Source organism: Magnolia sinica, chromosome 17, assembly GCF_029962835.1.
Source record: "Magnolia sinica isolate HGM2019 chromosome 17, MsV1, whole genome shotgun sequence".
NCBI classification, from domain to species: domain Eukaryota; kingdom Viridiplantae; phylum Streptophyta; class Magnoliopsida; order Magnoliales; family Magnoliaceae; genus Magnolia; species Magnolia sinica.
This window is the reverse complement of record NC_080589.1, coordinates 66168279-66195387: the sequence shown is the minus strand read 5'-3', so window position 1 is coordinate 66195387 and position 27109 is coordinate 66168279. Positions and strand designations below refer to the sequence as shown.

General features: G+C 37.1%; 2 protein-coding genes across 9 annotated transcripts; both read right to left on the bottom strand.

Annotated features, from left to right (window-relative positions):
• Positions 1–17530: 17530 nt before the first annotated feature.
• Positions 17531–21518, bottom strand: LOC131231500 (uncharacterized). 8 transcript variants are annotated; one of them, XM_058227722.1, is made up of 5 exons: positions 21217–21518; positions 21039–21108; positions 20365–20550; positions 17954–18061; positions 17531–17631 (listed from the first exon to the last, which is right to left on the bottom strand). In XM_058227722.1, the coding sequence occupies exons 1-5, from the start codon at positions 21297–21299 to the stop codon at positions 17620–17622; spliced, it is 459 nt and encodes a 152-aa protein (XP_058083705.1). In that variant the 5' UTR covers positions 21300–21518; the 3' UTR covers positions 17531–17619. The 8 variants fall into 8 exon arrangements, 3 of the variants coding, with proteins under 3 accessions (XP_058083705.1, XP_058083704.1, XP_058083703.1); XM_058227721.1 differs by lacking the exon at positions 17531–17631 and adding an exon at positions 17681–17873; XR_009164392.1 differs by lacking the exon at positions 17531–17631 and having other exon boundaries at positions 17681–18061; positions 20365–20741.
• An 802-nt stretch (positions 21519–22320) lies between these two features.
• LOC131231045 (uncharacterized) lies at positions 22321–24882 on the bottom strand. Its single transcript, XM_058227125.1, has 4 exons — positions 24579–24882; positions 23792–23872; positions 23572–23619; positions 22321–23251 (listed from the first exon to the last, which is right to left on the bottom strand). The coding sequence occupies exons 1-4, from the start codon at positions 24699–24701 to the stop codon at positions 23201–23203; spliced, it is 303 nt and encodes a 100-aa protein (XP_058083108.1). The 5' UTR covers positions 24702–24882; the 3' UTR covers positions 22321–23200.
• Positions 24883–27109: the final 2227 nt, after the last annotated feature.

Here is a 27109-nt window from a genome sequence, read left to right as displayed (position 1 = left end):
GTCCTCGTGGGAACGATCTCGTAATATGTACCATATCTACATCTGATTCGTATACTTGCGAGTTTAAAATCATTTAAATCAGGTTGGTTTAAATAAAACATCAAGGACTCACAACCTCTGTCATCACCAACCAATATTTCAAAGCTTGATTTAAAACCACTACCAAATGAGCTTAAGTATGTATACTTAGGTGTAAATAAAACTTATCCTCTGGTAATCTCTTCATTTTTAGACAATGATAAAGAAATTAAATTATTGAATGTTCTGATAAAGAAATTAAATTATTGAATGTTCTAAGGAACTACAAAGGAGCCTTGGGTTGGACCATTTCTGACATCAAAGGTATAAGCCCTTCCATATGCACCCATCGAATCCACCTCGATGAGGACGCCAAACCAATTAGACAACCTCAAAGGCGTCTCAATCCAAATATGAAAGAAGTTGTAAAAAATGAGGTGATCAAATTATTGGATGTGGGAATCATCTACCCAATATCCGATAGTGTTTGGGTGAGTCCAACTCAAGTAGTCCTAAAGAAATATGGAATAACTATTATGCGGAATTCTAATAATGAACTCATACTAACACGTGTCACCATATGTTGGCGTGTTTGCATTAACTATAGAAAATTAAACCAAGTCACAAAGAATGACCATTTCCCTCAACTATTCATTAATCAAGTTTTAGAGAGGGTAGCAAGTCACTCCTATAGTTTTCTTGATGGATATTCCGAATATAACCAAATAGAGATAGCCTTGGAAGACCAAGAGAAAACCACGTTCACTTGTCCATTTGGTACGTTTACTTTCAAACGGATGCCATTTGGATTGTATAACGCCCTAGCAACTTTTCAATGGTGTATGTTAAGTATTTTTTCAAATATGGTTGGTAAGTTTCTTGAGGTTTTCATGAACGACTTTTCTGTATTTAGGAGTAGTTTTGAGGAATACCTCAATAATTTATCTCTTGTCTTATTTAGGTGTGAAGAGAAGCACCTGATCTAAAATTGAGAGAAATGTCATTTCATGGTTCAAAAGGAAATTATTTTGGGCCATGTTATCTCCAAAAATAGAATCGAGGTAGATCGCTCAAAACTTAACATTATTGCTAATCTAATTATCCCCCGAACTGTTAGAGATATTAGATCACTTTTAGGGCACGCTGGTTTCTATTGAAGATTCATCAATGACTTTAGTGCCATTACTAGACCTTTGACTAATCTTCTTCAAAAAGATGTCCCATTTAAGTGGACAGATGAGTGTGCAAGTGCCTTTAATAAAATTAAATCATCCCTTACCACCACACCTATCATGCGTCCACTAGATTGGACACTTCCTTTTGAACTAATGTGCAATGTAAGTGATTATGTTATAGGGACTGTTTTGGGCCAAAGGAAAGATAAACGACCATACGTTATTCACTATGAGAGTAGAACTCTAAACTCGGTCGAAGTGAACTACTCAACAACTGAAAAAGACTTACTTATAGTAGTTTTTGCTTTGGATAAGTTTAGGTCCTACTTACTGGGATCCAAAGTAGTCATTTTTACAGACCACTCAGCTTTGAAATATTTGCTATCTAAGAAGGATGCAAAGCCGGGACTTTTGAGATAGATCCTCCTACTCTAAGAATTTGACTTAGAGATAAAAGATAAGAAAGTAGTAGAAAACATAGTGGCCGATCACATTTCCAGATTGGTGTTAGATGATTCCACTGAGTAGATGCATATCCAGGACACTTTTCCTGATGAACAATTATTTACGATCTCCAAATTGCCTTGGTATGTGGATATAGTGAACTATCTTATAACGGAAAAAATGCGCTATCATTGGAAGTCACAAGATCGAAAGCGTTTTGAAACCGAAGTTATAAACTTCTTTTGTGATGACCCGTATTTATATAAATATGGGACTGATCAGATTTTTAGACGTTATGTCCAAGAGGATGAAGTTCAGAGTGTTATTTCCTTTTGTCACATAGAAGCATGTGGTGGCCATTTTTCTGCTAAAAAAACCACTACAAAAATCCTGCAATGTGGTTTTTACTGGCCCACCATGTTTAAAGGCACACATGCTTTCTGTGTTGCTTGTGATAGATATCAAAGGTTGGGAAGAGTGTCCCGGCGCAACATGATGCCTTTATCCCCAATTTTACCATTGGAGATATTTGATTGTTGGGATATTGATTTTATGGGCCCATTTCTATCTTCTTTTGGATTTCTTTATAGATTGGTTGGTGTGGACTATGTTTCCAAGTGAATTAAGGGAGTTCCGAGTAGGACCAATGACAACAAAGTGGTCATATGATTCCTAAAGGAAAATATTCTTTCTAGATTTAGAACTCCAAAGGCCATCATTAGTGATGGCGGGTCTCACTTTTGCAATAGGGTATTTGGGGCTTTGATGAAGAAATATGACATCAAGCATAAAGTGAGCACCCCATACCACCCACAAATGAGTGGGCAAGTTGAGATTTCTAATCAGGAAATCAAACACATTTTAGAGAAAACTAGAAGGCCAGATAGGAAGGATTGGTCCCTTAGACTATCCAACGCTTTATGGGCTTATAGGACTGCTTATAAGACCCCGATTGGAATGTCCTCATACAGATTGGTGTATGGGAATGCTTGCCACTTGCCTGTAGAATTAGAACATAAAGCCTACTAGGCAATAAAGAAATTCAACTTTGATATGGACCAAGCAAGTGGACATAGGAAATTAGAGTTGAATGAATTAGAGGAGTGAGGAGAGACTCCTATGAAAATTCTAAAATCTACAAAGAGATTACCAAAGCTTTTCATGACAAAAACATTTTGAGAAAAAATTTTGAATCTCAGCAAGAGGTCCTATTGTACAATTCTCGTCTCCAGTTCTTTCCGGGAAAGTTAAGATCAAGATGGACATGTCCCTTCATTGTGAAGAATGTTTATACTCATGGGGCTGTTGAAATTAAGAATCCACGTAATGGCAATCTGTTTAAGGTTAATGGTTAGAGATTGAAGCCTTATGTGGAAAACTTTCATTTGGGAGAGGAGTCTGTCCCTCTTCATGAGCTAGAATATTCAGATTGATGCTCCTAGTCTGACGGAGCATTTATGTAGGATTTGTATCATATTTATTTTTTTTTTTAATGTCACCTACCAGGTGAGTTTTTCATGGTAGGTACTATCCACCCTTTCTTTTATTTTTATTATTCTCTGCATTATATTATCATTACATTGGGGACGATGTAGATTTTAGGTTGGGGGGTATGGATAGTCATCCATGTGAGGTTTTTTTTTTAGGTGTCAATTTATTTTTTTTTAGGTTTATGAGAAAAATTTTTTAGGTTTATGGAAAAAAAATTTTAACATTTTCAAAATAATATGTTTATATACAAGAATCTAAACATGATATTATGCGAATTCCAAAGGCAAAGTTAATACTTAGTCTAGCTTGATACTAATCAGAATTCTGATAACTGAAAATTATAGACTTGAGTTCAATTATCTAATCACTAGTTTAAAGTGAGTTGTAATTTGATGTACTGAATTCACAATACATCCTAGCTAACTAAGTAAGGAATGTGATATGTGAACTAGAATAACAACTTTTGATTCAAACAAGATTGAATGAACTAATACCATTGATATATGCGTAAAAGAGAGAATATTGAAGGAAAAAAAGTGATAAATTTTTTTTATTATAAAACATGAATGCAATGACTATAACAATCGTGTCAGTAATCCGGAGTAAGGATACCTAAGTATCCATTGCTGTTACTATTACAAGTACAATACTTTATGTTATGAAGCAAAACTGGTGGGAATCTTCATCTAAAGGTGGTCTATAATAATGAGGATATGATGATAAAAGAAGAAATATAGTGAAGGAAATGAGATAACTAGAGATTTCATATTCTTGGGATGATTGAAAGGAGTTACGATAGGGAACATACATATTTCTCAAAGTTAGACTAGTGTCACGGAGCACCTAAGTATATTGGATCATAACTATTCTAAATTTTGATTAGGTCTCTGAACTGAAGGATGTAATGGATTAGGAAATTGAGATTCTAACTAACTTCAGACTTAAGGTAAGTATTTTTTTGTTTTGAGTGTTGAACTATTTTTCATGTTTTCAATGTTTGTGGGTAACATTTTTAGGAACCCTCACGAGACTATAACTCGTCTACTAGGAGAAACTTAGGGGTTTAAAGGCTTGTTGCATATGCTAAATACAATCGAGATTACCTACAAAAATGGTGCAGTTAGAATTTTTTTCATTTTAATTTTATTTCTAGAATTAATTTTTATTTTTATTTTTATTTTTCATTGCTTATTTTGCTCGGGACTAGCAAAATGTTGGTTGGGGGTGTGTTGAGACTCAAATATTGCATAATTTTCTCCATTTATATCTTGGTTTTATAAACATGAATCAGCTTAATATTCTATTTTACTCACGTATGTATTGCAAGGTGAATTTAAGAGCTTGGATTGAAAAATGGTTTTAAAAGCATGGATTTAATGCTCAAGAATCACCATGGCAAAGGATGGATCTTAGGAGACCAAGATTAAAGAATTCGCATACCAAAGATTCAGGAAAACCAAGTGAGTAATGAAAAGAATAGAAGATTTGAAGTGACGAATCTTGAAATCGTCCTGAAAAGTGTAGTCTGAAGCTCTGAAGTATATTTTGGAGAACTGCATAGAGTGAAGTCTGTTTTAATAAACTATGCAACGAGAAGTCTAGTTTGAAAAACTGTATAAATTTGAGGCGGTTTCTAAAGCTTTTCAACTTTGTACGAAAATTGAAGTTCCCCACTTATAAATAGGGCTTCTCAGGGCATTCCTAAGCATCATTCAAAGCATTCAAGAGCAAGATTTTGGATTTTTAGAGGGTTTTTAATTTTATTTAAGTTTTATAAGTTATTTTTTTCCTTTTAGATCTTTTCTATTTGCATTTATTTCTTTCTTTTTGCTCTCTTTCTCTATTCTAATTATGTTTTTCTAAGTTTCTTCTAGCCCAAGGTAGAAGGGAAGAACATGGGTTTAATAATTCTTTAAGTTATGATTGTTGATTGTTTTAATGATGAGAAGAATGGTGTATGCATGTTATCTATTGTTTAGGTTTTATTTTTAATCCTCTTGTGAGATTTATATGTTTCCATCATATGAGATCCATATTGATGGATAGGCTTACCCTAAATCAATTAGATTTCCTAGATAGGAGAGGTTCTCAACCTATTATATTTCTTTGATTTTCATTATCTCATTGATATTGAATTCTTAAAATCACTGGCGCTTAAGAATATATGTGAATGGTATAAATCGATGATTTTCTAATCTTTTATATCATTTATTAAAATATTTAAACTATTTTATTTTCCGATTAGGCTAACCATAGTACTCAGATCTTAGTTGTGTTATCCAAGTCATCATGATTTTGGAATATTAACCTATGTGTGGAACTTTGAAGCTTGGGCGTTGTTTTAATTTAGTTGGATTACATCCATTCAAAAATCTCAAAATCAAATCATCAGTTTAGTTTTTATTACTTAGTTTGTTTTACATTTGATTTTCTCATTCTCGTAATTCATCTCCCTGTGGGATCAACACTGTATTCATAGGATATTAGTAACGAACTTCTACACTTGGAGGCAAGCAATCACTAATCCACACCCCCAACCTAAAATCTACATTATCCTCAATGTAAAAGAGATAAGCATTCAATGCAAATAAGGTAAAAAAAAAAAAAAGAAATAGGAAGTGGTGAAATGGTAGTACCTGAAGAAGGAATTCTGAGATTTTTTTTTTCAAAATATCTCAATGTGAAGATGGGTTAGCACAAGAATTAAACCATCAAAAAGAAAACTTTCCTAAACAACAAAAAGAAAACTATCCTAATCCTAAATTCTTTGAAAGTAATAAACTTAAGTAAGAAAACAGGGAAAAGCTACTTAGTCATGCCGCAAGGTTCCTTCTCCGGCCAGTATTGTCACGCCCCAAACCCGAAAATTCAGGATGTACATGAGGCCCATTATAACGTGATTCCACCATGGTTTATGTGTTGACCTTTATAACGACAGTGCCTTGGGAGCAATGTTGGTTTGATGTCCACATTGTAAGGCGATGTTAGTTAAATGTCCACATTGTCACTCTCCTTAGGGCCCATTAATAGGCCCATACTTGTAGTGTGTAGGCCGTCTAAGCCCATCTTCGCTATGCACAGAGCCCATCATTATATAACATGCTTAGTATAGATCCATGATCATACGCATAATATGTATGCTTGATATGAGGAGTGACTGATCATAGCATATGCCCTCGGGCAAATTGTTTATGGGTTCCCTGATATGCGGAGTTGCCCTTCATGAGTGCATGGTATGCGCAAGATTTGTTGCATGTCTGGTAGAGTGATTCATGTACTTGTATTTGTGTGATTATAATTATTGTATGCCCTAGCGACATTAGGGCCATAGCCTCCATAAACACATCGTGGATGGCTGGATTAGATACCGAAAATACTGTTTTTAGCATCAGGGCACCATATATGTCTCTGGGTGAAAATCCCTAAACCCGATGGTACTAGAGGATGACTCCAACGTCGAGACTGAGTGGATACACGAGCGCGTGAGGGTCATATACCAGTAGGCCACGTCTCCCACTATGTCATGGTCGGTTGGAAAGGAGTGTGACCTTACCCGCCTGAGTGAGGGGGCAATTTCTAGATTAAGTTTGACCAGCTTGAGGAATGGGTCCACTATCGATGAGTCGGGCCCGATATTGGCAGGTGGATAGTGAGGTCTCTTCCACTCTCCCAGTTGTGCGTTCAGATAGGGGCGGCAATCTGGCGTAGAGTGTGCAAGACCCCGGTGATTATCCAGACTGAGAACCGTACTGATTTGATGCTCTAGTGAGGAGCTGCATTGATATATGGATGTGGATTGGCATGCTTGACTTGCATCTCGATCGCATGGCCGTGTTTTAGCCGATAGCATTCATATCTTGCACCGCATAGCCTTGGTACGGCTGATTGCATTCATGTACTCATCACCATGATTTCACATTACTCTGATTGTGCATTCTAAGCACGCTTATATTGCACACACACTTACACCACCCTCTAAGCTTTCTATAAGCTTATGCACGATTAATGCGTGCAGGTGACGCCAAGACGCAGCCGTAGCCTCATTAGAGTTGGAGCGTGCAGTCGAGCTTTTGAAGTTCCTGTTATTATCATCATCTTGTATTTTCCTTTTTACACATTGCATTCAAAAGTTTTTTATCATAGTGGATTTTGTGATGATGTTTTGTGGTTATTGTTCATGGGTTATACTTATGGTACTGCTTATACTGAATCAAAATCATGCTTGAAATCCTCCTTGTAGGATCCCAAAATCGGAACCTGGTGTATAGATGTCGGGAGCCGAGAATGGGGTACTACAGAGGCTGTCGGTGCCGGATTCGGCGATTGGAAATTTTGTGAGCCCGGTTTTCGAGTTCGGGGCGTGACAAATATCTTGATAAATTTCTTAGTAAGTTTCATAACAAGATCATCCAAAAGCCCTTTTTTGCAATAAGTTTCGATGCCCTGGAGCATGATTTTTCAGAGAAATTTGTGGACCTCAGCATAAAGTTTTCTTTTAATCTCCTAAGGTATCTAAAGTACATATGATTCACCTTGGTGAGAGTCAATCGTCACCGGATACATCTCGCCTTGCCCTGCATAGACAGATTGTGGATCAATAGGCATATTGATGTGAAGACTCTGTTCATTGTTACTACTCAATAAAGGCATTATATCGTCAAGTGTTGACGGCTCAGAAAGTGGCCTTAACTGAGTGGTTTCAAATTCCAGAGTCATCTCGGGCAACTTGTCTATCTCCCTAATCATATTATAATCTAAATCAGGGGAGTAGTCTATACACGCCTCAAAAGAGTCATGTGGTTCACTTGGAAGGGACTCTTCCTCCACATGTAAATCAAACATGTCAGATGGGTGGAGTATATCATTATGGTCGACAATGTACTGTATCTCGTGATCACTTTCCTGAACCATAATTGAAATCGATTCCAGTAAATCTCAGGTTGTAAACTCATGATTCTCATCCCAATACTTATCATCTTCCAATTCAGTACAGTTCACAAGTGGGATGATATCACTTTCCTCACACTGTTTTCCTAGGTTAAGTTGAGGCTCGAATAAACTAGCCTCTTCCTCCTCATTGAAGTCAAGTGTGTCATATGACTGGAGTGTGTCATATCATTATATTTGAAAGATGCCCGTGTCTCTTAATCATTCCTTTGGACAGTCCTCGAGATTGACTCTTCCGGAAATTGAGTTGTATGCTCGTTAACACAATCCAACTCTTCATTCTCAATTTCAGTACTCTCCACAAGCGAGTTAAGATTACTTTCTTCGTATTATGTTTCTAGATTGGGTTGAGATTGTGATAACCTATCCTCTTCAACCTTATCGAGGCACAATTCAATCGCTTTCAATGATTTCATCATGCTTGCGACAAGTTGGTTAAACTGTTCTTGATAGTCCATGAAATTCAAATGTGAATCCTCTTGGATCGTTTCTGGTTTGACTTCAAATGTATGGGATCCAAGAGAATAGTCACTATAATCAATTGTTGGTTCATCACTCCAACGTTGATATTTCCACTTATCATAGTTATCCAGCTCATAGATGGGAGAGTCTGATGGTTGTTAGTACATATTATCACCCATAATATAATCTCTCATTATTTTCTTCTTATCTGATGGGTGATAATAGTTCTCACTCCCATAATTATGATAACTCTAACAATCACGTACTGTTTTCTTAATCTGTGGGGTGTAATTAGTCTCCTGCATATGATTACATAAGAACTTCTTAACCGGTGGAGCATTGTATTCTGGTTGATTCTTGATGATGGTTTCAAAAAAATTTTGAGACAGGTTGTTTCCTAACTTAATCATCTAACAGTCCTTCTCAATTTCTCGCATTCTCTAAAACTAGTTTAGTATACCGACGTTCCCACTCTTGCATATACATGGTGAAATCCTAATCCTGAACCTAATCCTAAAATAGAATATATAAAAAATCCTACAGCAATATAGAAAGTAAGTAGAGGAGAATTTAAAAGGAGTTTACCAGTTTGGAGAGTTCTATGTTAGAATCTTAGAAAATAGAAAACAGTGTTAGTTTCTAAAGATAAATTAGAAAAAACCTTAATCGAAAAACAAAACAAAAAGTTAGTCCTAAAAACAAATTAGTTTCTTAAAAAAAATTAGTTTCTAAAAATAAATTAGGAAAGCTTCTAAATCTAGAAATAGAAAGAAAAGTTAGTTTGTAAAAATAAATTAGGAAAGTTTCTAAATTTGGAAATAGAAAGAAAAGTTAGTTTCTAAAAACAAATTAGGAAAGTTTCTAAATTTGAAAATAGAAAGAAAAGTTAGTTTCTAAAAACAAATTTGGAAAGTTTCTAAATCTAAAAATATAAAGAAAAGTTAGTTTCTAAAAATAAATTCGGAAAGTTTCTAAATATGGAAATAGAAAGAAAAGTCAGTTTCTAAAAACAAATTAGGAAAGTTTCTAAATTTGAAAATAGAAAGAAAAGTTAGTTTCTAAAAACAAATTAGAAAGAACCCTAACCTAAAAATAGAAAGTAAATAAATCATAATCTTAACCTAATTCCAAAACTAATCAAATCCAAAAAATGCAACCGTCAATCCCTGGCAACGGTGCGAAAAACTTGTTCACAACCCCAAGTGTATAGTAGTAATCTCGGTAAGACCGAGGTCGAATCCACAGGGACTGATCTTGTGCGTTTCTGAAATTAACTAGAAGTAGAACTAGAAGAAGATGTAAAACTAATTCTGAAGTGATTGAGAGAGTAATTGTGAATTAAGTAATTAAAACTAAGAATTTAAAGGTAGGAACTAGGATACCAAGGATCCACTTGTAGTGATCAAGGAGCCCTCTTTCTTGATTTAAATAACACAATTAGAATTAGAGTCCTGTCCTATCCTATCCAATTAAAAAATGTATCAATAAAACCAAATCTAAACTTCCATTAACCTAATTCTCAATGAAGGAGAACTATGATAATTAGCAGGGATTCCATCACCAAACCATGCCCAAGAGACAATGGCAAACAACAGGATTTACCAATCCCATAATCTTAAAGCAGGAGAATCGTGAAGATTAGAAAAAATTCCATCACCTACCATGCCCAAGGGACGATGGTGAACAACAAGACTTACTAATTTCACAATCTCAAATCAAGAAAAGAAGATACTCAAAGCTATTGCAGATCTACTGTAATTTGAGTCACAATAAACCATTAAAAACTAAAAGTATTCCTTAAATATCAAATTAGAATCCATGGAGTTCAACATAAACATGAATCTAAGCAATAGAAACATCCCATCATGCTTCAAGCTTCACCTCTTTACCCTAGCTAAGAAGTTTAGTTAGCCATAGACATGATTGAACCAAAGTCTCTTAAGAAAAATATGAAAACAACTGAGGAAGAAGAAGAAAAACTCTTGGTGATGGCTTCTCCACCCCTTTGCTCCACTCCTTAAACCCTAGAAGATATCATGAAAACAACTAAGGAAGAAGAAAAAAAAAAACTCTTGGCGATGGCTTCTCCACCCTTTTGCTCCACTCCTTAAACCATTGAAGATAGCATAAAAAGAACCAAGGAAGAAGAAAAAAAAATTCTTGGCTACAGCTTCTCCACCCTTTTGCTCCACTCCTTAAACCCTAGAAGATGCTTAGGAACATCCTAGGGAGTCTTATTTATAGTTGTGGAACTCTAACTTTCGCGGCTAGTTGAAAAACTCTAGAAACCGCCTCAAATTTACGCAGTTTGTTAAAATAGACTTCACTTTGTGTAATTTCCCAAAATAGACTTCACTCTGCACAATTTTACAAAATGACCCAGAGTTTCAGAATATGCTTTTTCAGGACGATTTCAAGATTCTTTTTCTTCACTTCAAATCTTTGATTCTCTTCATTCCTCACTTGGTTTTGTTGGATCTTTGATATGTGAATTCTTCAATCTTAGTCTCCTAAGATCCATCCCTTACCTTGGTGATTCTTGAGCATCAAATCCATACTTTTAGCCCCCTTTTCAATCCAAGCTCTTATATTCACCTTGCAACACAAACATGAGTAAAATAAAACATTAAGCATTATCATGTTCATAAAACCAAGATATAAATGAGGGATAATATGCAATGTTTGACCCTCAACCACCACCCCCCCCCCAAAAAAAAAAAATCTGCGTAAAGATCAAATACAGCAGAAGCGGGCTGAACCACTTGCGTGGTCTGCATTCCATAGGCTTCATGCCCTTTGTCATGTGTAGTTGGAAGTTACTATCATTTATGTTGTTATTTCAGCCATTTTTGTTGTGGTCATTCATTAGATGTTTTGGCAGTCGATCATTAGTCGTTAGTTAGTGATCGAACATTTTAACCGTCATCGATCGTAAAAAATTTCTCTTCGTCATACTAAAGATATTGCTCACACGTGTTGACTTTTTAGCCATAAAATCTGATGGTGTCATATTTGGTGCAAATGCATTCATTAAAAAACAAGCTTTCCAATTAAAATTGAATATTATATGTAAATACATTCATAGAAAACAAGCTTTCCAATTAAAATTGAATATAATATGTAGATACATTCATAGAAAATAAGCTTTCCAATAAAAATTGCATATTATGTTGTCAAAACGGAGGTTGCTGTTGAAGACAAAGGTATCGAGAAAATACTTCACCATATGTTATCGAATACCGCATAGACTAGATTTTAAGAGACTATGCACACATTTTAGAACCCACTGAAGTATAAGGTTTGAATATCGTGCATGTGTGTCATGTGAGTGTGTGTGTGTGTGTGTGTGTGTGTGTGTGTGTGTGTGTGTGTGTGTGTGTGTGTGTGTGTGTGTGTATCCATCAGTATACTTTTTATGAAAAGGTTGTTGTAGAGGCTTTATCCAAACATAAGACAACAACATTATGGGCAACCCTGTGAATGCCCAAACATGAAGGATCGAGTTGCCTCCATGTATCCAAACAACCCTTTAGTGCATAATCAACTTCAAATTTCAAGCATAATATATTGAATTTATATGTCAATCACGAGGCGAAACACTTTACAATAATTGTAAAGAAAGTTTAGATACTCTACAATAATTGTAAATAAAGTTTATTCCATGACTCCCACTACTATTCATGTATGGAATCCAACCCATCCATAAGGGTTGCACCACCCTAAATGTAACACCCAAGCCAAAATAACATTGGACCTTAGAGCATGCACCAGCAAGCCACCATAGGACCGTGTCAGACAATTTATATGGGGCACACGTCCAAAGCCTCAGAAACTAGGGGGTAAATAAGATCGAACGACCACTTTCACAAATCATGAAAAGATGACGCACATACACAACTAGTCCTAGGTACGACCGGGACCCGAATGGATCGCAAGGGCTGGCTCTCCTAAGATCCACTCCATCAAACTAAAATAAGCATAGGCTGCTCGTTGTAATTCCACTACATCCGAAACTATAAGAAATCGTCGGCCTCACTAGGCTTGAGGCCCATCGCGGGTGACGAACCAAGATAGTTCTTAGAACTGCTCAACTTGGGTCAAGAGCTAAATGCTTGAAATACGTGATTTTCTAAGAGTAAATCTTAAACTTAAGTAAAATAGGGCCCCCACTCTTTCATGAAGTTTGCGGCTTTCCGACCGTCAGATTGCGACTAAACTCGAGGCATGAGTCAAGGATATTTCTCTGCTCGCATTCGTATAATTGCTTTCCCTATCGATCACCGAACAACCATCCGTCTCAAATGGGGTCCCCACAGTTGATCAAAGTATCCGATATCTACCTGATTTTGACCAATCATAGATCTTATGATGGGGCACTTGCCCCTTAGCATGTGGGCCAAAACCCAGCCCATTAAAGGCAAGTATAATAGAAAAGAGGCCCCTAAGGCCATCTGGGCACAAAATCTGGACTATAAAGGGTCTAGAAATTCACTCCCTCACTCTCATATGAAATTTCAATTGCAAGGGAGAGAGGGAGTGGGAAAAGGAAAAAAAGGAAGCTCTTTGGAGAGCTGATTTGAGGGATTTCCTCGTTACCAATGGCCACGACAGAGTTCACGACCGCGCCCTGCTATAGGGGACAGCCCGGCGGCAGGAAAGAAGTAACTATCGGGCCATCTTCATAATTTGAACCTTGTAGGCTGTTTGCATGCGCCCTTGCGAGCTAACCTCATCGGCACAGGGCATTGATACGTCAATCTACATACCTAAATCCTAAGAGCGACACTAGAAATTCGACAGACTGCTTCTAAGTGCGGATCATTACCTTTAGGTTACCAATTATCAAACCTATGTCGCAAATAATGATTGTATAGTAAAAATGTGATTGCATGCTAACTAGTAAGTACCTCTGAGCTTGATTATCCTCCATCAATTGTGAATTATGCATAGAGTAATTTGAACATTGATTTAATGCTAGAGTAGGTTAGATTTACTGAAATTTCTGTCCATGCTCTGCATTATTCTCTGCCACATGCACTCGTATGTCTTAATGTTACAAAATCTACGATGATTTGAGTAATGCACCCGCATATTCGATAGAATGCCCAAATTAAATAGAACCACCTGATTTATTGTTATGGATGCTTGTGTGCTCTTGAAATGAGTAATGTATGTGGCATACTATTTAATTTTAGTTGATTGATCAATTGGGTTGGCCAGCAAATCGTAAAACTCGTAAGGGCATCCCTATTAGGTTGGTTGCCCTCGGTTAGTTCGATTGATCCAGGCCGAACACGGACAACCGATAATAGTCGGACTACACGGGATGCTTGCACCCAATGTCGGTTACGTCATAGTTCACCTAAGTCAACCGAACTAGTCCATTAGCTGACCAACCATGTGTGTTTCCCATGTATAATCATGCCCGCCTGAACTTAGGATACCCCACACCCTCGGAATGCCCACTTACAACCGTTAGTGATGCGATCCTCAAGTATCGAGAGCCGAGCATGGTGGTATAGGACACTGTGTCCGCGTTGTCGGCATACATTGGGGTGACGAGCCTCCCCGTAGTGACCGCGAGCAATTAATTTACAATCCCGCTTATCATATGAGTTCGGCTGAGAGTGACGAACCCAAACAAATTATGGATCACAGGCGCTGGGCCGCCATAGCCGTCATGGGCCTAGCGATCAGGTTAGGGTCATAATTATACGGAGGTGTCTTAGTTTTTTCAATCTTGTTGGACGAACGGACTTAACTAAACACTCAGTTAACATGATCATCTTATCGCATTGCATTAGTTAGGTATGACGACTTGGCCGTTATGGTCACATGATGAGGGAGTGTTGGCCATTTACAAATGAGGAATTGGAGTCTATAAGAGAGTGTTGGATTGTGAGGACATGCGTCATCTCATAATAACATGCACGTGCATTAACAAGAGTATCTAGGAACTGAACGTTTAAGTTGGTTTTCATTAATTGTGTCTGCGAAATTGATAACTTGTGTAACTTGATGTTAATGCAACCACCATTGAGTTGATCACTCACTCCCACTCTAGGACGATGTTTTAAAACATCAACCAGACCCAATCTTAGATACAGGTATCACAGAGTCTGACGTGTTGGATGAGGCGTCCATACACTCAGAGGAGGAGCTCTTGTATTTTCAGCTGCAGGGCAGGTCGCTATAGGTTGCCCTAGGGCCAACAACGGGACCTTAGAGTAGAAACATTTTGTATTTTTGGACTCTATGTATTCTGCTAGGACACAGTCCCGTACACTGAACGTATATACATCATTTTTCTAGTTGTATTTTAAGTTTAAGTTACATTCATTTCAGTGTATGTTGCATAATCCATTTAATTTCTTAAATGCTCACACGCCAAGCAAACAAACCATAATACTCACCTCCGCGAGGCATATGTGACACCCAGTATATCGGGAGTCGAGCATTTACTCGACCCTCGAAATTCAGGACGTTACACTAAAACGTAAGAATGATCCAACCATCAAACTATTGATGTGTAATCTAACCTTCTCAAATCAAGCAATACAGATGATTGTGGGATTGATAACTATAAATAAGACAAATGGAAGATCTTTTTTACTGCTCCAATGGAAAACTTGATCAGAATCCTAAACACCATGAGTACTCCCAAAAGGATAAGTCTAATGGGCTATTACCATAGTAACACGTGTCACATAACTTGGAACATGATAGACTCGAATACCGACTTTATTAGTTGCATGGCTAGTTGTAGGTAACATAGAAATAAGGCCAAGCCAATGAAAATTTTGGTTGATGCACTATAACATCATGAAAAAAGAGATATTTACGGCTAAAAACACTCAATAGAAAGGAGTTACATAACAACAACGCCAGGTTAGCCGAATAACAATAGGCCCTGAGTCATAGCTCAATGGTTGACTATGTGAATATTAACATTGAGATCATGGGTCAAGTGTCTATTGCAGTGTGTGTGGGTGTGCATGTGTGTAAAAAAAGGTTAGCCAATTTTCACGGCGCACGCTGCACGTTTAAGCCAGAGAAATGATAGTGACCACCCCCATATTATAGAACAAAAGAGGCTCCCATCCATTTAGTAGCCTAAAAATGTATACACAATAGATGGACAATACAAAACAACCGTTCCTCACATATGGCAAAAAACTATAGGCCACGACTGTCTATGGCCTATTGGTTATTTGCACTTCAGCAAATGTATAAAGTAGCTACACATTATTCTTCAACAACTATCCAAAAATTCTATAAATAGGAGAAAGATAGAAGACTTTGGGCCCTCGCTAACACAACCAAACCACAATGCAACATTGCCCATCTTAATTTAATGTAATCCTATTCATCTACGCTACCATGCTGCACCGACCTTAGCTTACTTTAATGTAATCATGTCCGTCTATGCTACCATGCTAGAATGACCTTAGCTTAATTTAGTGTCATTCATCTATGCTACTGCGCTAGACCGACCTTAGCTTAGTTTAGTGTAATCCCACTCGCCTACGCCACTACACCGGATTGACCATTTAGTGTAATTCCCTTTATCTACACTAGAGTTGCTAAGGAAGACCATAGCTTTAACACCTCAAGTGTTTATAATCATTTATAAATGCAATTTATGTTTCATTGAATTACTTTCATGTTGTGTTATGGTTGAATAATTGCTCCTATCATGGTGGAAAAAAATCATTTCGATTGAAAGTCGAAAAGAACTTATTAGAACGATGAACTCTCTTCTTCACAAATGGCCTAATTTTTATGACAAGTGGCTGAGTAGACAGCTAATCCGTGTAGTACTCGGTCTCTAAGTCTATCTCAACACTTGGAGTCAAAGACATTCAGTTCGAATCAAGCCGCAATAGGCTTTGGCAGTCTAGCATAGCACAAATGCACTACACAATCACTACACCAAAATCGTCATTTAGGAACGGTTTTAAACCGTTCCTAAATGAGGCATGCAAAAAGGTCATGAACGGTTCAGAACCGTTTTGGGTACTGTTTCAAATTTTAGATATGAAATTTTAGAAACAGTTTTAAACCGTTCTAGTGCCAACGGTCACATTATAGGACCAAATTTTAGGAACAATATAAAACCCTAATAAACACAAAATTTAGGGTCAATGGAAATAAATTAATAGAAGTTTATTGCATTCCATCAAAATAGAGATTAATCTAAAGAAAAACATAAGAAAATAATGTGCTTGTAGATGTTTCCTTGCAAAATCAAATTTACAAAATAAGCTACAGTGAAGGCTAGCACTTTAAATTATAGCTTTGGGGAGATGGCAAAAAACGCAAGCAAATTTATTTGTTAAAGTTTCATTATTGGCTAATCAAAGGGAACAAAGAGCATTTTATGAATAACACTAGAACAAAAATAAAAAAAGCCTGCTGCCTGGCCCATCCGTTGCATATGAAATCTGATCTCGAGCATAGCATCTCTTGTAACAAATGAATTTATCACTACTTCCTGGCATGGGTCTGCAGCTTGCTCCAGCCACTGTACAGATGTTACAAATCAAACATCAAGTAGAACAATATGAAAAATAGATTCAAAGTTAAGATCGAAGTAAATTAAGGAAAAACTCTAAGAGTGAGGCTTGATCAGTTGGATGCCACTCACATAAGCTCTTATTAGAAAGTTATGAAAGTCTCTTCCGCTTAAAACGGTTGGCATAACGTCGGGATTATCAAACCACACACACTCATTGACCTATTTGATGCTTAAACACTAAAGAGATATATGCCAACAATACTATTATAATTTGGAGACTGCAAAAGGTACCAAATGCATACAGACTGCATTAACCCCAAGTGCATTCCTCAGAACCAGTTTTGTAGTTTTTCACCAAGTAGATGCTTCAAATATTGTTTCTATAATGCTATTAAAAGAAGAACAAAAAACTTTTGCTTTATACAAAGGAAATAATTGGAAAGACCAAAAAGATTCCAAGGCTTAAAGAGTATTATTACCTGCGAATGATGAGTGTACAGACCTGCATAGGTGCTCAAACTTATGGTCGAAAGGGCAAGTGCCTTCTCATAATATGAGATCGCCTCATTGTAGATCCTGACAGACAACAGATTTTTTTCCTTTTTTCAGTTTTTGGCATCAAGGCTAATGAAATATGAACTTCATTCAAATTCCACAATTAGTCATGCTGCGTGGTAACCAATAGTTCATACAAGGAGCCTCCATTACATGAATAACACCAGAACAAAAATGAAAAAAGCCCCCAGTCAACTTCAACTCATTCTGTAATAATTCAATAGCTTTAACGCAAAGCAGTAGCCACCACTGAAGTTTTTAAGCTGAGAGTCCATAGAAGCAATGTACGCTTAACATTAAAAGGACCAAAGAGTAGGCAATGATGAGACTGCTTAGATGTTACCGGGGCTAGGCCATCAGCTGATTCAATGTTGATATCGAAAAGCAACTTGGCAAGACTGAAAAGGCCATCCATAACTTTTGGCAATGAGAAAAATGGGCGTAACTCTCCCTGCAGAGTTAAAAACAGGAGAAAACAAATAGACCATTTGAACAAGACTTTAAGTAGCTTCTTTTACCACAAAGAACCTCATACAACAAATATGGGCCCCACCTGAAGATCATGCCTCCCACATGCATGCATGGGTCCACACATGTAACTAATCGAATCTTTAAGATAAGATGCGGACAAATAAAAGCATGTGAAAGTTACCTAATCATGAGCTCCCCGAGCTTCTTGTAGGCCATATGTGATGCCAGAATACAAGCCAATAGCCAGTCTTGCACCCAATCCCTAGTTAGAAAACCACAAGAAATTCATAAAGAATCTAATAGCTTCCTGACCCAAGCACAATTGAAAACATGCTGAGTCAACTCAAATTTGTTAAATACCTATATGAAATCTTGTACAAACCACTGAATCAGGGATACCAAACTCACCGAGTCTTGGCTGGGCATGTAAAGAAGCCAGCACATGGAAAAGAATCACAAACAAGTAAAATCTGCTTCCCATCCAAGGGGAATTTCATGACCCCTGTGCAGAGAATTGTTTTCCAACAAGGGCACGAGCATCACACAAATGAAAATTGCTGTGAGCTTCAAAGATGAAAGATCGTAAGGGAAGACATAATTCAGTCAGCATTAACAACAAATTCTGCTTACAGAGTTCACTGGCTGAAGAGTCGTTTGGGTGTAAATCTCATCAGCATCTCTCTCTGCCTGTAGTTCTAAGCAATATATGCAACCAGACAGGTATTAGAGAGCATCTACTAAGGGAAACATAAAGACTAAAGGAAGATTGAGTATGAGTTAGACATACATGTAGTGTAACATTGTGAACCTGACACATCAACTGAGATGGGAGACTTGGGTAGTTAGGAATATGTAAGTTTGCGCCTCTGTTAGTTAAAACTGCCACCTGTCACACAGCAACTCATCCTGAAACATAAATATTTCAAAGGGACCTATCAATTTGTTCCTTAGCGAAACCAAGTCCACTTGGTTTTGGCGATTTCTAAAGCCTTGGTTGGTGTAGCACATATGTAATTTTCACTGTTTATTTAGATGTCTCAGAAGCCAACACCAATTAGTCGGGATAAGGCTTAGATGATGGTGATTTAGATGTCTCATAAGTGGCAAACAAACTGAAGAACTGAGAAGCATAGAGCAGTTGGAAATCAAACCTAGAAACCAAAAGCTAAAATTTTAAATGAATTACCTGGTATGCAAGAGTGTGACTGTTGGCAATTCCTCTAGATTTCAATTCTTCCATTATTAAACTGATACAATCTTCCATCTGATCTCTATAAGGATCCCCTGCATCCTCAACATAACTTACAGTCACCCCATGTGCACTGAAGAATATCATAACCTGCCCAATTTACGACAACGTGATAAAATCATTCATCATTTAACCTGAATGGACCATTTCCTGAAAATGTCCTGGATTGGAAGACCTGAATTCAGTAAGGAAAATTTAAAGGTCGTTTTCCTCTATACTCCACAGCTTTCAGTGAGCTTGTAGACATCATTTGACCTGAATCAAATGGCATAAAAAGAATAAGAGTCAAAAGTCAAGCTTGTGAGAATGAAACCTAAGAGTCACACGTCAACTTGGTGGCAATAACCACAAACATAAATAATCAGTCAATTAAAACAGACAATTTGTAAGTCGTAACTAGTAACAGATGTAAAAGGTTTTAAAGAAAAGCCTTTCCTCGACAAGGTAATGGCAACAGGAAACAACAATAAGTTGACAAGGGAGTGGCAACAGGAAACAGCAACAAGCAGCAAATTACAGCCTAGGAATCTAATGTCTGTTGCAATCTGAAAATTTTCACATATTTTGGTTCCTATTAGACCTTTATTGGCCCAGGTTTGGTAATGTTGGTTGGTGCTAAAGTATTACTGCTTTGGGTCAGTCCTAAACTTACATGTTGGCTACTCTCCAAGGCATCTTTCATTGCTCTCATACCTCAAATAGTTTATCAATGATGCAGTTAAATATTAATGCCGATACGCAATCATCCCACTTCAGTTCTAGTCTGATTGCAAGAAACAATCCTGTAATGTCAAACTAAAGGGTATCTAGAAAATCAATCCTTAGGCTTTATGAAGCAAGAACTGGTGTGTTCCTTTTGTCAATGCAAAAATCTCATTGAGGAGAAAGCTGACCAAATTTTGTAGTAGAAACTATCACAATATGATGGAACCAAAAACAGAAACACAAAATATGAGGAATATATCAAATTCCTTTTCGCATATATCAAACTATAGACAAATTGGGGAATATCCTATCAATTCATAGGAGCACACCCGATTGAATGTTTCACCAGGCCTACAATCCATGGTCATGTCCATACGAGCAACAAAGAAGTGTTGATGGACTGGTGCATGTGACCCAGGAGCAATAGTTGTACCATATTTTCTGGATTCCTCAGGCTGCAATGCTCCTAAGCTGAGAATTCCAGTGATTTTAACTTCAGCTTCAATTTTGCCATCCTGTGAGCCAAGAGTATATGAGCATCCTCCTAAAAAACAAATCTCTCATGGCCAAAGAAGAGTAAATGCAGGCTTGTAATTAGGCTTTGGCCTCTGATCAATGGGCATAATCAACTGCTGGGCTTTAGAGATAGTTTATACACAGAATTGTGCCCTAAAAGAACTTACCTGGACCTGAAATAACAGAAAATCTATAGCAAATAAAACTATCTAGAAGCATAAATACATAAATTTTGAAATTCGCTTTAATCGTTTCTTCTGCAATTTGAACGTCTTTTCTAATTAATATTGTACAAGTGGGGCCATTCTGGGCATTGTGTTAGCTTAAAAAACAGCCCTAAGTGATCCTTTTTTTTTTTTTTTTAAAGACAAAAGAAAAGCTTCAATTGACTCCAAAGGCCATTCACAAACGAAGAAAAAAATAACACCAAATCAACTAAATCAAGAAGAAAGAAATTAAAAGAAAAAAGGTCAATATGAAGACATACCTCACTTCTAGGCAACCTTTCACAGCTATGTACAGTAGCTGTAATTTCAACATTGTTCTGTTGAGCCTTACTGTATTTAAAAGATAAAAATCATAAAGAAAGTTATTGAATAATAAGATATTCACCAAAAACAAAACTGCTTAAAAACAATCAAAATAATCAACTATGCAAAATCCACATTTGTCTGGCACAACAAGGAGCCTTCCATAGCTGAGATGGTGGAGACATCTCCCTGTGAGGGATGGCCAGTGATCCAGTCATGCTGATGCTTCCAGGTGAATTTGCAGGTCAACTGAATCTGTAATCAGTTTCCAGCAATAAGCAGATAGTATATGATGTCATACATGATACATACAACAAGGATGCCTCAGCTTAAGAGAGTTGATGTTTGTATATTTTAGACAATGTAATTGAATTTACTATATAAAAGAAAAAAAAAAAAAAGAAGCAATTCTGACTGAACAATGAACTTTATCAAGCGGATTTAATAAAACCATAAAATCACATTTAATTGGGAAAATCTTGGAACATCATTCCAAATGTGATGTGACCATAAATAAGTTTCTTGATCCTCAAATATACTTATCGCAAACCAGCTAGAGTCATCTGAGGAACTGTAATCATACCACATGTGACCCTTTTTTCAGTTGATTGGCTTGTTGTTTTGCAAGAAGGTGAGTTATTTACTATCTACCCATATCCATAAAGATGCCTAATTCATCAATGCAAGCACACTGATTACGGAAAGAAACAAAGCCAAATCCTCTTGAACGCCCAGTTTTATGATCCCATATGACCCGTGCATCTTTGCAAAATGAATTGTGTAGACACCAAAAGATGACTGCAAGATTCCAACAGAGCCATTGGGGGTTCACTGAGACATTTACCACCCTCCCCTTCTCTCAGGCACTAAGCAGTTTTCTGAGTGACTCATCTTTAAAAAGGTTATCATTGATTACTGAGTGACATTGGTAGAATTCTTGTGTTGTACAGTACAGTTCTTCAAGTGTGCTCAGCCAAATTGCTCTCATACAGAAACCACTACAAATCTCACATGTCATGCAAAGAATTTAAACAGAAAAGGGAACGATTGTGAGATCAACTGTGCCTAGACAAAAGAAAGAAAAATAATATATAGTGCCTTGATCTTCTAAGGTACTCCATTTACTTCCATATCCACATATAACATGACCTGAAAAAACACAAAATTAAGCCTGGAATAGAAAAACTAGAGATCACACAGTCAGTAGGAGATAGACTCTTACTAACTCTTTTTTTTTTTTTTTCACTTTTTCCATCTATCTTCTCTTCTTCTAAACAGATTGCAGGTAGATTTCGATCCATCGTTTGCAACCTTTTGGGAGAACAATCTACATTTCAAAATTTTCCTAAATTCTCCCAAATTGGTTACAATCTTACACTCCAAACACAAAATCAAACATGTATGAGGCCCGATCTACTTATTCTTAAATTTTTTGTGATTTTTCAGATTTTTTTTAATTATTTTTTTTTCCGAAATTTCTCTTGTAACAGCAGTCAATTGAGTCTAATTTCATAGTATTTAGGAGTGTTTGATGAAATCATCATCACGTACACTCTAATTTCAAATTTTGAGGGCAGGCAGCCTAATTTAGGGAAATTTCAAAATTTCTCCAAATTCTCCTAAATTGGTTACAATCTTACACTCCAAACACGAAATCAAATATGAGAATTATCCCGTCTATTTGCTGCTTTCATGTGTGAAGTGAGTCATACAAGTAGTTTAATTGTGAAGTTATAACCACATGAAACATAGTCAATTGATCACTCAAGCTAAACCATTAAAAAGATTAAATCAAGGTACTTACTTAAACTACTCAAATTAGAGATATTGAAAATTCCATTTGAAAGTGTAGGCTTCCAAGAAAATCATTCTCAATCTCTTCCGCGTCACCAACAAAAGCTCAATTAACCATCAAGAAATTTGAATTAGTGATCCTAAAGTACTAGTGGAAGAAAATATATAGGAAAATCATATCCCATGAACCCAAACTTTTGTGATCTAAATTATATGGAGAAAATGGGTTCAGAGGGTTAATATGGGGAAGCTGGGTTTCCGAGGGTGAAAAAAAACCCCTTCATTTAAGGTGTCCCCTCACATATTCTTCTCATCTGCTCCTATGTCAACCTGATGCCTTGGCGAGGCTCACATAAGCTAAGCACCCTTGGCTGACCTGAACAGAGTGAATTCAACAAATAAATAACTTATAGAACGAAAAACAAATGAACAGTACACGCATGGGTGTATGTATCTATTTGCGTGCGCGCGTGGATGTCATGTAAAATTGTTAAAAGATAAGATCAGAAAACTGAACCAGATCCTAGGGGACAAGATATCAACTCTTACAAATTTGTATGTGTTACAAATGTGTGATGTAAAATTGTTAAAAGAGCAGAAAGTTGAACCAGATCCTAGGGAACAAGATATCAGCTCTTACAAATTTGTGCGTGTGAAATTTAACCACTACTTTCCTATGAGGGAATCGGGTTTTACCTGGCGAAGCTTTTCAAAGGACTGAACATTGTTCTCCAGCCTTTGCATCTAAAAACCATGAACAGTTAGAGGTTGATAAAGACAATAAATTAGTTTGTTCTGTTCGTGCTGGCATAAGGAAATATAGAAATTTTGTTATTAGCTGGGATCATCTAATATGCTTGAAACTTCAATGGGATATACAAATTTCCAACACATGAAACAAAATTCTAATACCTACCCTTCTTGTGTGGGGCCGATGGGCTTTCTCCCTAGGCCTGAATACATTGTAGGGATTGGTATCAATAACTGGTGGAGGTGGCTGCATAAGCACAAATATGATGGAGGTTCTTAGTGGCTTTATTTGGAAGATATGCGAGGATAAAACATAAAAGTCATCATACATGGTGAATTGAGCTATGAAATAAAATCGATTAACTGAACAAATGATCCAATGAAATCTCAATCTAAATTCATTGAGCAACAAGAGAACCAAAGAAATCGTTCAAAAAAGGAGTGATATGCCTCACCGTGCATGGCTCATGCACCAAAAAATGCCCAAGACTAGAAAATCCTAACCTCAACTAAACTCTCCCTAAAATCAACATAAAACGCCCAAAATCATAACTCGAAATCACATTTCCAGAGCTCTGGATGTAATTTCCATCCGAAACTCAACAAATTACCAAAAATTTATAAAATCTGACAGGTTGAAATACTACAATAACGAAATCAAAAATCATTGTAAATCGAAGCTCGAAAATGCATTTTAAGAGCTTCGAATACAAATTCTATTCAAAATCAACAAAATATAAAAACAGATGCAGAAAACCTTCCGATCTAACACTACATCTCAAAAGGAGATGGTGTAGATATCATGAATATATACGAATACAATACAATATAGAAAAAAAATAAAATAAAATTTAAAAGGAAGAAAATCGAAACCCTATATCTAGAAAGCTTTGAGAAATGAGAAATGCCTGATTTAGAGCCTTAGATCTTACATAGAGAGATAAAGAGGGTACCTGTGTTGCTTTCTGGAAGAGAGAGATGAGTGTTTGGCGGATTTCGAGAGAGGAGGGAGAGTGAGAGGGAGAGGGAGAGGGAGAGGGAAACGGTTGAAATGAGGGTTTATTGCGTTTTGGCATAAGGAAATGATGAAAATAATTCGGTAGTTTGCAGCAGATTTACAGTAATGTGACTCTCGGGCCATGTGGGGTCCACTTAGAGGGTTCTAATAGAATCCATTCCGTCCATCTGTTTCAAATTAAAATAATAAAACATAATATTAACAAATAAGAAGATCTAACACTCAATTTGGACACACCAATAAAACAGTGGAAATAACAATATACACTGTTGAAACAGCAACGATTTTGAAACGGCTTTGAGCCGTTTCTGAACCAAAATCCCAACCGTTCCAGTTTAAGGATTTTGGTGTAGTGAACCAAATTCAAGCCAAACACAACCACCACATGAATTTGAAAGTTTTGGATGGATGTTCAAAGTTTCTCATTTTGACCCACTTATTAATTCTTATAGACCTCATTTTTAGGCATTTCATCATCATATTGGGACTCACTCAGTATGTGAGTTGGATATCACATACACCAGATAAAAGACAAAAAATAACATTTCCACACGTTAAGTGATCAATATATTTCTCCATGCTAATGTCTATTATCTATGACGTGAGTAGAATTTAAAAGTTTTTGCCTAACAATTGATTTCTAATGGCATCCAACTTTATCTATTTAAGGGATATATACCATCCAATCCATTTATCTGGCGTGCCTCACCATGAAGAAAAAGTTTTAAAAAAATCATGGTATTTCAAAATTTAGGTGGACCATACCGTGCAGATTTAGAGATTTTATGTATCATTTTATAGCGTGGCCCACCTGAGAGTCGAATTAGCTTTGTTTAAAAAAAAAAAAAAAAAAAAAAAAAAAAATCTAGTCTAAACAACGTGTGGTTTTACCTGATGGACGGCATGGATCATACATGTTAAGTCGTTTACCTGACATTAGTGAAACTAACCGTGGCATGTACCCAAGGTGAGGTTCCTGGCTATTTTTCAACATCCCTCCACCAACCTAATCTCTCTTCTTTTATATTTTCACGTGGGCAGGAACTTTTAAATTTCATGGAAGCATTATGACCGTAGAAAAGGCTTTTTATATATATTTGTAGAGAATCCGTGCACCTAATGGCACGGAATTTTCGTGCCCCCAGATTGTAGACCACTTACATGTCACATGTGTGTGATGATCCAAACCATGCATCTTGTGACCACAACCGTGGATTAGCCTTTAATGAAAAAGTGAATTTTGATCACATTATCTTTATTATAATAAATGGACCTTTCTTCATTTAATGGGAGTGATTGCTGGGTTTTGTCTTCTATTGCTCATTTGTATGCCACCAATGGATGGAATTGTACAAACAAAGCAAGTTTTGGAGCATGGCAGTGAACGTTATGGATCGCATCCACGTGTGCCACGTGTTTAGAACTAAGTAGGCACGGATTCAGCTTCCTTTTTTCTTTTTTTTATCCCCAAGTGACCAGGAACTCAAAAGGAAATGCACTTATCAGATTTTATCTCAACAGCCGTTATATGCAGAAGCCGGGCACGGAACCACTCGACTCGACTCGACTCGTAGGCCCGTTCATACCTGACTCACCCTGAATCGAATGGGTGAGTCACTCCAAAACAAGTAAGCTTCGCCCAATTCAAATTCAAACTGAGTTGAATTTGAGTTACCTAGTAACTCGATCCAGGTATACTCGACAAAATCTATGACTTGGATTCGGGTGTATATATAATTTTAATTTTTTTTTAAAAAAAAAAAAACCTTATTTTTAAATTATATTTAACCCCATATGCCAGGCCCCTAACCTAATCCCAAAGCCTTTCTCTCTCTCCCTCATCGTCCTCTTCCAAGCCCAGCAACCACTCACCACCATCACCACCTCTCTCTCTCTCTCTCTCTCTCTCTCTCTCTCTCTCTCTCTCTCTCTCTCTCTCTCTCTCTCTCTCTCTCTCTCTCTCTCTCTCTCTCTCTCTCTCTCTCTCTCTCTCTCTCTCTCTCTCTCTTCCAAGTCCGGCAGCCGCCCAGCACTATCAATGCCCTCCTCCTCCTCTCTCTCCTCTCCAATCCCTCCCTCTCTCTTCTTCCAAGCCTGACAGCCACCCACCACCATCACCTCTCTCTCTCTCTCTCTCTCTCTCTCTCTCTCTCTCTCTCTCTGTGAATCGGTGCCAACTCAAATTGACTCAGTACTTTTGATCAGGTCGGACTCGGTCTGAATTAGTTCATCTCAAACCCATATTCAGATTGATTCAGAAATGCTGGACTCGACACCGAGTCAAGTCTGAGTCAGGCCTATTTTAAAATCGGATCAATTCGGGTCAGCCCTAACTCGGTCCGACTCAACTCGATGCCCAGCTCTAGTTATATGATACTTTAGGTAGCAGGTTAGGTGCGGCTTTTACATTACCTTGGGGCCTACCTTGATGTACACATTCTATATCCACACCGTCCATCTGTTTTG